Source organism: Eutrema salsugineum, unplaced genomic scaffold, assembly GCF_000478725.1.
Source record: "Eutrema salsugineum unplaced genomic scaffold, Eutsalg1_0 scaffold_1, whole genome shotgun sequence".
NCBI lineage: Eukaryota > Viridiplantae > Streptophyta > Magnoliopsida > Brassicales > Brassicaceae > Eutrema > Eutrema salsugineum.
In genome coordinates this window covers 10,154,347-10,167,665 of record NW_006256909.1, presented here as the reverse complement: position 1 = coordinate 10,167,665, position 13,319 = coordinate 10,154,347, and the positions used below count along the sequence as shown (strand labels likewise).

Below are 13,319 nucleotides of genomic sequence, written 5' to 3'. Positions count from 1 at the left end.
GGATTTTCAAATAAATGAAACTCTTCTTCCCTTCTTTGCTTCCAAGTCTTACGGTTTGGTTATTAACTTATTAGATGAAACAATGATAGAGAATTAGACAAACAACACTTAAGAAGAAGAATTACATATCTTCCCTCTATTAATTAGAGACTTAAAGGCAATAAAGGAAGCTTGAACCTTATTTAAAAAGTAAAGAATAAAATGGAGGTGATGACCTGTACTTTGTGTAATCCTTGGTTTTGTGGGTTGGTGAGCTCCTTTCAAGGCTTATCAAAAACCCAATCTGACCTGTAGATTTGGTCTCTTAATACTTTTACCTCACAACCTTTTGGTTCAGCCGCCAGTTGACTCATACCGGTAAGATTATAGAATAATGACCTCCTAATTAATTCTTTGGTTATCTTTCATATCAACCCACAACAAGAGCAAATTTACAGGAGAAGAAAAAACAACCACCAGGTTTGGTTTGTATACATATATATAACTAGTTGACTTATATAGGTTGTGTTACAACTTAAAACAGCATTACACATCCTCAAAAATTTACATAGACAGGTGTGTGTGTATTGCTCTTCTTCATTCCACTCAGTCACCACCATGTCCTTACCCAATCTGGTTTGGGTTTGGCTTCCAAGCCGAGCATGTAGCCATGGCTCTCCTCTTCCAGAAGAGATAAAGCGCTCCTTCACTCCCTCCCAGTTTGTAGTTTTTGTCATAACCTTTCAACATCTCACTCGCTGCAAACGCAGCTGTTGAGCTGACCGGCCAGCTCATGAATCCAGCCATCATCATCCTGACCCTCCACTTCCCCAGCACCTCGTGTCTCTCCACTCTCTCTGACTCCTCGCAGGCTATCATGTTCACTATATCTCTCGCCACACAGTGTTGCTCTGCGCTGATCCTCTGCTTATCATCTCGTGGCCTCGCTGCATCTATCGACTCAAACATCGCAGTGTAGTAGTCTAGTGTCTCCACAAACCGTGACAGGAAGGGCGATGTGTTTGTGTTGGATTCTTGCTCCACTAGCGTCACGAGTTTCGGGGAGAGGCTCTTTATCAGATGCAGCAGCCTGTCTCTATGATTCTCAACGCTTACGCTCTCGTCTGGCATGTGGTGCAACACGTAAGGGAAGTTCACAACGACAGCAAAGCCAGGCTCCACACCGAGGTGTTCCCTATGCACCTTGCAACCTGACATGATTGCGTCGTGAAACTCGAACGGGACACCACATGACTGCGCCATCTTTGAGAGCTTCTCACCTACCAAGCTGAGCCCTCCTCCACGTGCATAGTTGGACTGTGAATCGTCCACACCAGTCACACGCAGCAACGGTGGCCCACCAGGACGTTTCCCAAGCTCCTGAATTAAAAACATGTATTGTGATCCCTGTGCGATCTGGAAATCGATAATATGGATTCTGTTTTCTCCAGCCGTTGCTTCCAAGATCGCAGCATTAGCAGCTGTGTACGCAAATTTCCAGTAAGGGCAGATTTCATAGAGAACGCCCATGTAAGACATCAATTCCCTTCCCGTTGGTTCATTGCATTTCAAGGCTCTGTATATATTGCTACCAGAACCTTCAAGCCTCGCTCTAAGCCCTTCTGCCATGTAAGCACCTAGCCGTTGGATAGGACTGCCTGAGACCGAAACCATCTGTTCCAAGACATCGATGAATCCACAAGCTGTAGCGGAATCCCCATCAGCAACAGCCCGAGCACCCTCCACCAACACCTCTTTCAAGTCCAACTTTGGAGTCAACGCCAAGAGTTCATCCCAGTTCCAAGACTTCCCTGCAGCTGGGCTGAAACCTGAGAACTCTTCAACTTTTGTATCACCGCTCAGCAGCGAGACCTCAAGTTCCCGGATCTTACTCCTGACACCGGCTTCATCATAGACGTAAGAAGAAGCCCCGCTCAAGGGAGATCCATAGACGTTTTCAGGAGACGGATGGAGATCCGAGATGCATGACTGAGAGCCCTGAGGAGAAAACGGGCTCCGGCCAGAAGTGATGCTCACGGAAGGGGAGTCGTAGGAAGGGAGACTACCAGAAGCAGTGGAGGATTCGAGGGTGAAGAAGTTTTCTTTGGATGGAATATCAGAGAAGCCATTGCTGTCTATCATTTGGAACTGAGGTGAACAGTAGACTTGAGGATACAGCATGTGCAGTCCAGCTGCACTGTGATGTTTCTGAGACGTTTGCATTGGATTAAAACTCAGTAATACGCACTCCTTGATCTATCTTCTTTATCTAAAAACTCTCTCTACAGTGCCTCTTTTGTTTGAACCCCTGTCTCCATGGAAAGAAAGAGAAGGACAAGTGAGCTACAGCAGAGTAAAGCGACTACGTACAGACACTGTGATTTGTGAGAGAAGGAAAACAAGAAAAAGTCTAGTTCCAAAATGTCCTCAAATCCTGTTTCTAAATCTGCTCACAATCAATCAATCAATCATAAGCTCATCAGAAAAAAATCTAACGTCTTTAAGGGTTCAAAGATCGATTTTGGTACTACCTTAAAACTGTCAATTACCAGAAAAATAAATAATTGATTCAGAGCTTCCACAAAAACAATGGAAGACTTCCAATTTCTCTCTACAGAATTCAAATCCGTTCGAAGGTTAGATTCAAACCCTAAATCAGGGTTTACCAGTGGAAACGTAAAAGGGGTTCAACTATTGGATTGAAAAAATTACAATTGAGGCTCAGCATCATGAATTTGTACATTCATCAGTAGAAAGTTTGGCAATTTTGAATCAACACTAGACATAGACAAATAGATTTTGGTTACTGGGTAAAACCGCTTTGCACCAAATCAAAATGAAACGAGTCAAAGGCACGTAAAAGCTGGTTTTGCCAAAACCCCTATAATCCAAAGCCTAAAACCGAGATGAGCTATATATGATTTCAGCTTAATTTATGGGATAAAAAAAGGAAGAACGAGCAATTTCTAAATCCAGAAACAGATTGTATTGAATAGTTTGACAAGAAAATTAAAATAGAAAGGAAGTGCAGAGATCATCAGGAAAGCTAACCTCAAGGAGAGAAGCTGAAGGGATTGTTTTTGGATTGGGAGATTGTTGGAAGGGGACAAAGAGAAGAAGAAGAAGGTTTCTTTGCTTACGCAAGAATAAGCTTGAAGAAGGAAGAAGAGGATATAATAAAAGTGCAAATTGTCATGACACTCTTTGGACCTATTCTAAATACCCCCTTTTATTCCGTTTATTTACTTAAATGCCACTCTAACCTTTGACTTTTGGACGGCAGTAGCAACACTACCCACTGTTTCTTTATTAAATTACCTCTTGTGAGTCGTGATGTGTATTTTTCTCCCTCTTGTCACTTTTGCCTTGTAAATTTTGTTTTTTTTTCCTATATTTTACATGGTTAATTTTTGCAAATAGCCAACATGTAAAATTTAAGGAGATAATTGATCTTAAATTTTATCTATTAGTCTAATGAGTGAAAATATAGAAATTTTATTGATGGTGGCATGAATGGGATTGAAAACATAACATACAGACTATTTTTTTCTTATGACATGCTATTTATTCATGTTGAAGAGTTATAAAATTATCATCGTCGTACTAAAATTATATTTAGGTTTGATAAGAGCATCTCCAACCATGCACCAAAATACTAAATTTGGTGTTAATTCTTCTTCAATGATGCACCAAATGTTGCATCAAATATTTTTTTTTGGTGTTTCGTGAATAGTGTTGCACCAAATTTAGTGCAACACTATTCAGTATTCACAACACCAAACATTAAAATATTATTTTTTCATTTACTCATATAATTATATTATTGTTTATTAGTTAATTAAATTATATTGGTTTTAGGAGTGTAAGATTCATTCTTGTAATTTAGAATTGCATAAAATTTTGTTATTAATATGTAAATAAATTAAGATTAAAAATTCATAATAAATTTTAATTAAATATTTCAACATAAAATTACTAAATTAAAATCAAAAAACCATTAAAGAAAAACAAAATACAACAAAATAACTTTAATGACATAATATAACCTTAAACAATATTCTAATAGTCTGAATTACTCATCAAAATTATGAAAAATAAAGAGGATTTTAAATTTAATAATATAATAATATAAAATATTGTTTTTAGTGTGAGATTCGGCGTTGTGGTTGGAGATGAAAAAAACACTATTCATTTTTACACTATTCATGACACCAAATTTGGTCCTATGGTTGGAGATGGCCTAAGTTGTGTTATTTTCAAAATTACGGACATGTATTATAAAACAAAAACAAAAAAGAAACATGTGATTTCGTCAACGAACACTGTTTTAGAGGACGAAAGAACTATTTTAGTCAAGCGTGCAAATAATGACTAATTGGTCATTTTTTATGCTAAGTTTTGCATATATTGTCAAATTTTTATGGATTTATAATTGAATATGGTTGACAACGAATATACAATGATAATACTTTTTTAAAACGATAGATTCAAGACATATATCGATATCGATATCTTCTCATACCAGAGACTATAACATGTAAAATGGTTATTCTAGTCCTCACTGGTACTTTGAATTCATGAAGTTAAAGATTATTATGTTTATGTGGTGAGCTAGTTCATTGGTTGAGCTGCTTAAGTTCCAAACATCTTGTAAAATGTACATGTGTGCTTCAAAATCTATAGATTCTTTCAAGTTTCACCATTTGAATCCCTTCTACTCGTCTTCCAGAATACAGAGATATGGTCTGTGTCGCTGTGTCGTCGTGATCGAATTCTCAACCGGCACATGTTTTTAAATATTTTGATTATACAAAACAGAAGTAGTAGTTATATACGGACTTGCGCTTGTGTGTAAAGAAGACGAAACAACGCGTGGAGGCGCGTAGAGGTTAAATTGTACTCAGTACGGTGGTGGGATGGCAAAATAGTAAAAAGAAAGGGAACGTGAGGGGCAAAAGAGGGATAGAAGATAACGCGTTTGCGTCACAATCACAAATAACGTAGAGAAAAAATATCCAGGGATTAAGGCCGTTCGTGGAACCCTCCCAATCTCCCCTCACTCTCTGACACATGTCTTTTTTCTCTTTTTATTATTATTTTTTAGTTAATATTAGAAAAGGATTTGGAGATGTATATACAAATTATGCTCATTGCATGGAAATTATGCTCATTGCATGGAAATTATGCTCTTACATTGTGTCATAGCAGAAAAAAAAGGTGAGAAAACAGACTACAAATAGTGAAACAAATCCTTTATTAACCTTTTTCTTTTTTATCTTTTTGGTGTTTACAAAAAGAGGGATAGAGAGATGTAAAAGTGTCAAAAAAGAAAAGAAGAGGATGAGATGGAAAAGCATTAATTGTCGTCACCTTTCTAGAGATGCCATCTCCTATACATATCTATCACTGCGAGTCACAGGCTTTTTTATTTTAGGAACAACAATTCCTTCTGACAAAACTAGAACAGCTTTTCGAATACAGAGGTGAAATACGTAACATGTTAGACTAGACGCAATGATGCAGAACCTTTTTTTTTTTTAATACTATTTTTTGGGTGGACAGGACTACTATATTCATTCACTTTTTGCCGGTCCCCTTTTTTGCCAAAACAAATGTAAATTTAGTGGCATAAGCAACTTCGGTGAAATTGCAATTATTCAGAGAGGAAGAAAGGCTTACGTAGGAGTAGGATACGTACTGACGTAGCCCCACCACACACGCTTACTCTCTTTGCTTTCTTCTTTTATTACCAACACCATTAATTCACTAATTAATTAATAATACTCTTATATTTAAAGTTAATTTGCGAAATGGTAGTCGAGAAGTTGTTATTTAGGTAATATATGGCAAGATTTGACATTGTTAACAGATATGTCCATCTGATAACTTAGAAATGTTGATCGACCTTCTTAAAAGTCTATTTGAGGAGGATTTGGATATCTTATATAAACATGCCGATAATCTTTTACCTCCTGAAAATTTTGGATAAAATGGATATCAAATTGATGAGGGAAAAAAACATAGATAGTTATAAAGAACACATTGACGAAAATGAGCAGGAGAAGAAGGAAAAGATTGGAAGGTATTAAGAGGAGCGAAAATAGGGAAATGAGAAAAAATTTGGCCATTCTACGTTCCGTTTGATTTTTTGCTTCATTGAACAATAAAGTCCAGTGCTGTTTACTTAAAAATATTATCATTATTAATTTATTTATAGATGGTGCAACATCTTTATATCATTACATCATCTTTAATAACAACAATACAAAGTGAGAAAAGGGGGATGCAAAGGAAACATATCTGCTCTCTTTCTTCATCTTTAATTACCTTATTTTGAATGGCTTCTATTTTACACACAACATTTTTAACTTGTTCAGCTCAATCTTGCATCACGGTTCTACCAAAATCATACTACCCTCTGAGACTGAGAGCAAGAGACATAACTTATCACGTGGAAATATTGGGCCAAACTTACCCTTTGAAGCACTTTTCTTTTATCTTAAAACATTCTCCCACCTCTATACCATCCTCTGCTCTCCTCTGATCTCCGGCCTGCCTTTCCCTCTGAGCTCCCTGACAGCTTTACACTTTTTGAACTTGATTTAACTTTACATCCTGTTGTTGTTACAGTGCTTCTCCCTGATAAGCTCTCTTCTGCCGAATCCACCCTCTCAAACTCCTGCACGACAATACAAACGTTTAACTAAGTCAAGTCTATCTTGTGAGCCATAGACCAACAACCTGATCTTTATAACTTTAAAAGGTTAAGAACCAAGTACCTTTGGCTTCGTCTTAGTATAAGGGGTTAGGCATGGATTCAGATCTTCCAGAGCCAATCCATCAGGGCTGCCTGAGCTGAATTCCTGATATGCATTCAATAATAGTAATAAGATCATTGCCAGTATATTGTTTGTTCCAAAGCTCAGATTATTAAAAGGTTACTACTTTTAATCCTAATTGCTTACCAGTGAATCATAGGAAGACGTCTGTGCTTGCCAGTAACAGCTTTCTGACGAGTACTTGTTCGCCTTCACCTGTTAAAACGAGTCATTTAAGTTCCTCATCAGATAATACTACTCTTGAACTTTACAGAATATATTGGAATGTTGCTGCAACAATGCCCTGAATAAACTTCCGCAAGAGTTACAACTCGGTTAGCCATATAATGATCCATAACAAGTACTCTTTTTTATTAATCCTTGAGTCACCGATTACGAGAAGAATTAATGATCACAAACTGAAACAGAACCTAGAACAACCCTTCTGCCTAAACTTCCTTTTAATCTGTTAGTTCTCTGGCTAACCGGCTACAACACAGCTACAAAATCCACTACGAAACCACCTAATGTATCTCACTAACACAAGGCTTATATCACTAATTAAAAAGCATCACAAGCAAGACGACAAACAAAAAATTACAAAATACCTCAGCAAGGTCATGAGCAATGCATTGGAGCTGGCCATTGAGTGAAAGAACCTGCTTTTGAAGGTTAGGGATGATCTGCCTTGCCTGATTCAGCTCCTGCATCTGGCTGTTCATCGCATCCGGAAACAAAAGTGCGCTCTTCAGCGACTTTATCTCTTCCCGCTGCTTCAGGCACAGATCCTTCAACTTCTCCACCTGCATTAGCTATCTTAACTTTACTCAATTGATTCTCATGAGAATCCAGGAATACTATACTTTTACTCTGCTAATCTATTCATGAATCTATCTTGTCCTAACACACACAAATACCAAAACACTAAACGGCTAAACCAAGCTTTTAAAGAGGGGGCAAAGAAGATATTACTTCTCTATTCTTCTCCTCAAGATGAATCTTTAGCTCAGCGATTTCCATTTCTTGTTCCTTGTTCATGCTAAGAAGCTCCCTCTCGCTTCGCAGAACCATGGAGAGAGTCCTGGTGTTTCCCTTGACCTCTGTCAAAGGCTTAACCTTCTCCTTCCCGAACAGCTTCCTCTGCAATGTTCCTAGTGTGCTCTTCCCTCCTCTTCCTTCTAATTTCGCAGTATCAATTTTCTTCATTTCCTCGGGAATCACAAGCTCGACCCTCTTGCTCCTGGAATTAGATTTCTTCATCTCAATCAGCTTCTTCATCATACAAGTGAGGTTTCCAGGATTTTCAGGCTTGACGTTTTTAGCTGTTTTGGTTAAGTATGAATGTTTGGATCTGACAATGGCCTTGGATGAAGATGGTTTGTTCGGTTTGGATTCAGCGGAGGAAGATAGATCTGAGTGGACTGAGGAAGATAACGATGATCTAGAATCGTAAGAGTTGTAGCGAGCTGCCATTTTTCTGGTGGGGAGGCTCGAAGAAGATTGAATTTGCAGGAGGATCTGTGATTTTGAAATTGTGGAAGAAGAAGAAGAAGCAGAGGGAATTTGACTTCAAGTGTCCCCACAATCTTCATTTCAAATTTTCTTTTGTCTCTACCTAAAATGGACTTTTTCATGTATTGGGCCCAGTGATGGGCTTAGTTATGTTTAAAGGTTTTTTGTGTTTTATTTGAATTTTGTTCTAATGGTTGATTGGTTTTTTGAATAAAATTTTATTTTAACAAGTGTGCTACAACAAAACTTTTTAATGGTTGATTGGTTGTTCACTTGTTCTTGTTTTTTTTTCCCTTTTTTTTGTCAATGTTTCTTCTGGTTAATCAAGTAATTAACAATAACTTATGTTTAAGAATGATAAGAATAGATTCCTCCAGCTTTTCAAGTTTTGTATTTTGCTAATTTCGAATTCCATTAACAATACTGGTTTCAATTTTCATAGTTTAAAGTTTTGATATTCAAAATTTCAACTATCTAATAAACCATGCCTCCTTTTTTTTCTGTGTAATAATTTAGTGAACCATGCATTGCATTGCATGCCTTTTGTTTCAGAAAACGTCAAGTAGGATAAAAACCAATACTCCCTCCGTTTCATAAAGAGTGTCATTCTGACATTTTTCACACATATTAAGAAAATTATTAAAAGTTCAATTTTATCTTTTATTAATACATTAAATAACTTGTTTTTATCTAATAAGTACATTAAATTAATAGGGTTAAAACTGGAATATTGTTTAAAATTTTGCATTAAAAATATAAAACGACACTCTTTATGAAACAAAAATAAAACCTTAAAACGACACTCTTTGTGAAACGGAAGAAGTATATTATATATAAAAGACAATCAACTTTCTCCAGCTGAATGTCACATCAACATTGGAGAGAATGACACATGTCCATTTACAATCTTAATTAAAAAATAATTAATGAAATTTAAAGAAACACATTAAAGAATATAAATAAATAATATGTATATAAATAAATTTATATAAAAACGAATTAAAATTTAATTTAAATATATTACAACTTATAAATATTATATAATACAAAAATTTTTAAATGCACCATTCTATTTTTTTTTTCAAATGATTTAAATATCATTTTTAAACTAAAAAAATAATTAAATTTTAATGCAAGTGAAAAAATTATGAAACTGAATATATTAAGAAGTTTCAAATAATCTTATATAAAACTTTAACTAATAAATTTATAAAACATAAAAATATTAATAAATGATTAAAGAGATAAAAAATATAAAAAATAATAGTAAAAAGAAGAGTGGATATATAAAAATGTCATAAATTGTTTTTTTGTACAAAAAAACCAGGAATCAATCAAATATATATAACAAAAAAAACTCAAAATTGTATATTGAGAAAGTTGACAAATATTATATTAGTAGGATTTACAACAATAAAAAAAATATGAAGATGGAAGAACAAATAAATATTCCTTTTTGGTACTCAACTTATATTTTTATGTGAACTATTACATTTTTATACAGAAATTAAATAGTAGATTTTTAATTTTTTATTATAATGGGAGAAATTTTGGACTATTTCATACAACTGGTGTAGAATAGTTACAAATAATATGTTATAAAAAAATTAAAGAAAATATCAATATTTTAAAGGCAAAACAAATTGATAATAAAAGTTTTTAAAATGTATAATTTAAAATATAAATTAAAATAAAACTGCGCATATGCGCGGGTTATCTCCTAATACATACGATAAGATTTGTATGGTCCAAAATCTTCAAAATTATTCGGACACCAACGGCATATGATAACAAAAGCTATTGTTAATGATAATGCAGCTGCATGTTAGTAATTAGTAATTAGTAATTTAATAATTAATTGTTTTTTTGTAATTTAAAGAGAAAAGAGAAGAAATTAAATCATAGCTAATTTATTACTTTTTATGGAAAAAAAAACGTCGTTAAAAAAGCAGTTTCCTTCTGGTTATTACAGCGAAAAAGAGGGAGAAATGACGAGAATGCCATCGTCTCTTAGAAAGGGAGAGAGGATGGATTAGCCAAACAAATTCGTCTCTTGCCTGCCTCCATAATATAAAAATACCAAAAAAGAAAAAGAAAAAACATCGTCTACTCCTCACTTCTCTGCTGCTACACACAAACTCCATCCATTTTTGATTTGGCCCATTTTCAAATTTAACATTTTTTTTTGCTGAGGAAAAGATTGCAGAAGGGCTAGAAGCGTCTCTCACTATCGTACCTCTCTTTTTTAATGTTTCCTCTCGCATCTTAGATTTCATTCTCTCCATTTTTTCCTCTTTCTCCGTTTCTCTCACTCGGTACAAATTCTCTCTTCTATTGCAAATTTTGTTCCTTTGGTTACTTCTTACGTTACGTCTCTGATCGACTTCATCTTTGTTCTCCTTTTTCCAGGAATCCAGGTCTTGGGTCGACCGGTTTCCCGGAATCCGATCACGACCCTGCGCTTCTTTTCTCGTAGATACAGCCTCCCAAGTCCAGTTTTTTTGGCTTTCGACGAGGTTTGTTCGTTTCATCGTCTTTGCCTGTTGAGTAGATATTATTAGTTAGATTGAGTTTCTGGGTTTGATGAGCTTGAGAAGATAGATTCGGAGCTGAAACGTGTTTACACCTTGATTCTACTTTTGTCGGTGAATCATTTTGCAGAATGGAGATGGATTCATGTAAGCTGTTTATCGGTGGGATATCTTGGGAAACCAGTGAAGATCGTCTCCGTGAGTATTTTCAGGCCTATGGTGAGGTTTTGGAGGCGGTTATCATGAAGGATCGAGTCACTGGCCGTGCCCGTGGCTTTGGTTTCATCGTCTTTGCTGACTCTAATGTCGCTGAGAGGGTCGTTCTGCAGAAACACATGATTGATGGTAAATCTGTAAGTTTCACAATCTCTCTAAACCAGCACCGCAAATTAGCTTAGGATATCTCAATATTATCACGTCAAATCTCAGGATGATGCAATGATCTTTGTTGCTTGATTTAGTGATATTTGCTTTTGAGAGCGAATTCATTATCTGTTTCAGTGTCTTAATCGCAAAAAAGAAAGAGCATGTCTGTCTGAAAAGTACATCTGCTCAAAGTTGTTTGATTTAGAGTCTTGTATTGGTGCTTTATCTCAGTTGGCACTCCATCATTTATATCAATGGTTTCTCGAATCTCTTATTAGTCTTTGATATACAGTATGACTAATGAACTCTCATTGTAGTGATTCTGATTGTAATGCTACATTGGTGCCAGTTCAGGATTTGGATTCGTTATTTTAACAACGATACAGCTATGGTTAATTATAATGTCAGAGTTGTTAACTTGTTGGTGTGTGCAGGTGGAGGCAAAGAAGGCAGTTCCAAGAGACGACCACATAATATTGAACAAAAGTAACAGCAGCCTCCAGGGATCACCTGGGCCAGCAAACACTAGAAAGATATTTGTGGGAGGTTTGGCACCATCAGTGACAGAGGCAGAGTTCAAGAAGTACTTTGCTCAGTTTGGCTCAATCATGGATGTTGTGGTGATGTATGACCACAAAACCCAGCGCCCAAGAGGCTTTGGTTTCATCACGTATGACTCAGAGGAAGCTGTAGACAGAGTGTTGCAGAAGACATTCCATGAACTCGATGGTAAGATGGTTGAGGTCAAAGTGGCTGTCCCTAAGGAAACTTCTCCCAACACAAACCGAAACCTGAACGGCCTGAATAGCTTCGGAAGTAGCAGGATGAGTATGTTGCTCAACGATTACACCCAAGGGTTTAACCTGAGTCCAGTCTCATCCCATGGAGCAAAACCTGAAGGTAGGTATAGTCCAGCAGTAGGTAACCGAGGTAGTTTCTCTCCGTTTGGCCACAATTTCGGGATTGAGCTAAATTTTATTGAGGGAAACCAGAATCAGAGTTATGTTAGTGGATCCATTGGAGGTTTTGGAAGGCCGTTTGTTCCTGGATATAATGCAAGCCTGAGCAGGTATGGTGGTCAGGGGAATGGTTCTGTCAACAGAAATCAACTATGGGGGAATAATGGTGGTGTGGGTTACATATCAAACTCTGAGATAACTGGAGGGTTCTATGGGAACTCTGGAGTAGGAAGTATAGGAGAGAAGTGGGGAACAGTTGGTGAAGGGCGTAGCTATCGCGGTTATAGCAACGCAGAGTTGGGTATTGATTATGGTAGAAGCAATGGAATGGGAATAGAATCTAGAGGAGGAGGAGGAGTTGTTCATACGAGCAGCTCGGGTTGGGGAATGTCTGGTGAAGGAGGGATGCTCAGTTTTGGGTACATGAACAACACAGAGGTAAGAGCTAAGACAGCCTTTGCTCTTGATAATTGAACTAATGTGATGGATTACTAATGAACTGCACTTTTTGCAGGAATTGCTACTAGCATAGAGACCTGACATATCTACACTTAGGGAGATGAGATGATTATGGAGTGAGTTTTTAGAGAGCAACTTATTAGAGTCTTATAGTTTTCAATATTGAGCGTCTTTGCTTTTTGTTCTAGTTTTGTTCTAATTTGGAATTTTATTTTTTTATTTTCCTGATTTTTCTTTAGTGTAAAATGACAGATACAAAATTGAAACCAAGACAAGAAAGAGTTTCATGTTCGTTTTTGGGATTAATAATAAGCATTTTCTATTTAAAATGTGGGCGGTAAAAAAAACAGGAAGACGTCAGATTTCGGACATAGAATAGAAGAAAAGATGGAATGAATGAAGTTGTTGTTTGGCCAATTAGAGCCACAAGTTCAACATTGAGCCCATACATACATAAGACGTTGTCGTGTCTGTACTGCTCCCACTATTGTCTCTTTCTCTCTTTCTCTTTGTATGGTCTTAGATAAAAGGAAAGAATGAAGAAGTTAGGTGATAGATACAGAAGGAAACGGATGAGTAATGAGTTAGTAAAAGAGTTGTAGTGTCAATAGAACACGTAACTGGGCTAGTATGCGTGTAGGAGTGTTCTACACATATCATAATGAGAAAATCAAATCTTTGCTTCACAATGTTTT

At 36.3% G+C, this 13,319-nt stretch overlaps 3 protein-coding genes across 3 annotated transcripts; 1 reads left to right on the top strand and 2 right to left on the bottom strand.

Moving 5' to 3' along the window:
* Positions 1 to 438: 438 nt before the first annotated feature.
* LOC18029449 (scarecrow-like protein 13) lies at positions 439 to 3,154 on the bottom strand. The gene is made up of 2 exons (XM_006414194.2): positions 3,031 to 3,154; positions 439 to 2,287 (listed from the first exon to the last, which is right to left on the bottom strand). Exon 2 carries the CDS (start codon positions 2,200 to 2,202, stop codon positions 604 to 606), a length of 1,599 nt encoding a protein of 532 aa, XP_006414257.1. The 5' UTR covers positions 2,203 to 2,287; positions 3,031 to 3,154; the 3' UTR covers positions 439 to 603.
* A 3,088-nt stretch (positions 3,155 to 6,242) lies between these two features.
* LOC18029448 lies at positions 6,243 to 8,270 on the bottom strand. The gene is made up of 5 exons (XM_006414193.2): positions 7,770 to 8,270; positions 7,406 to 7,600; positions 6,945 to 7,013; positions 6,759 to 6,842; positions 6,243 to 6,658 (listed from the first exon to the last, which is right to left on the bottom strand). The coding sequence occupies exons 1-5, from the start codon at positions 8,268 to 8,270 to the stop codon at positions 6,479 to 6,481; spliced, it is 1,029 nt and encodes a 342-aa protein (XP_006414256.1). The 3' UTR covers positions 6,243 to 6,478.
* Positions 8,271 to 10,418: 2,148 nt separating this feature from the next.
* Positions 10,419 to 12,925, top strand: LOC18029447 (heterogeneous nuclear ribonucleoprotein 1). Its single transcript, XM_006414192.2, has 5 exons — positions 10,419 to 10,624; positions 10,719 to 10,825; positions 10,971 to 11,193; positions 11,641 to 12,603; positions 12,680 to 12,925. Exons 3-5 carry the CDS (start codon positions 10,972 to 10,974, stop codon positions 12,695 to 12,697), a joined length of 1,203 nt encoding a protein of 400 aa, XP_006414255.2. The 5' UTR covers positions 10,419 to 10,624; positions 10,719 to 10,825; position 10,971; the 3' UTR covers positions 12,698 to 12,925.
* Positions 12,926 to 13,319: the final 394 nt, after the last annotated feature.

Coding starts and splice junctions, on each gene's coding strand:
- LOC18029449 (XM_006414194.2), bottom strand. CDS start 2,202: ATGCAAACGTCTCAGAAACATCACAGTGCAGCTGGACTGCACATGCTG.
- LOC18029448 (XM_006414193.2), bottom strand. CDS start 8,270: ATGGCAGCTCGCTACAACTCTTACGATTCTAGATCATCGTTATCTTCC. Junction 6,843..6,944: donor CGTCTTCCTATGATTCACTG/GTAAGCAATTAG, acceptor AATGCATATCAG/GAATTCAGCTCAGGCAGCCC. Junction 6,659..6,758: donor ATACTAAGACGAAGCCAAAG/GTACTTGGTTCT, acceptor ATTGTCGTGCAG/GAGTTTGAGAGGGTGGATTC.
- LOC18029447 (XM_006414192.2), top strand. CDS start 10,972: ATGGAGATGGATTCATGTAAGCTGTTTATCGGTGGGATATCTTGGGAA. Junction 11,194..11,640: donor ACATGATTGATGGTAAATCT/GTAAGTTTCACA, acceptor TGGTGTGTGCAG/GTGGAGGCAAAGAAGGCAGT.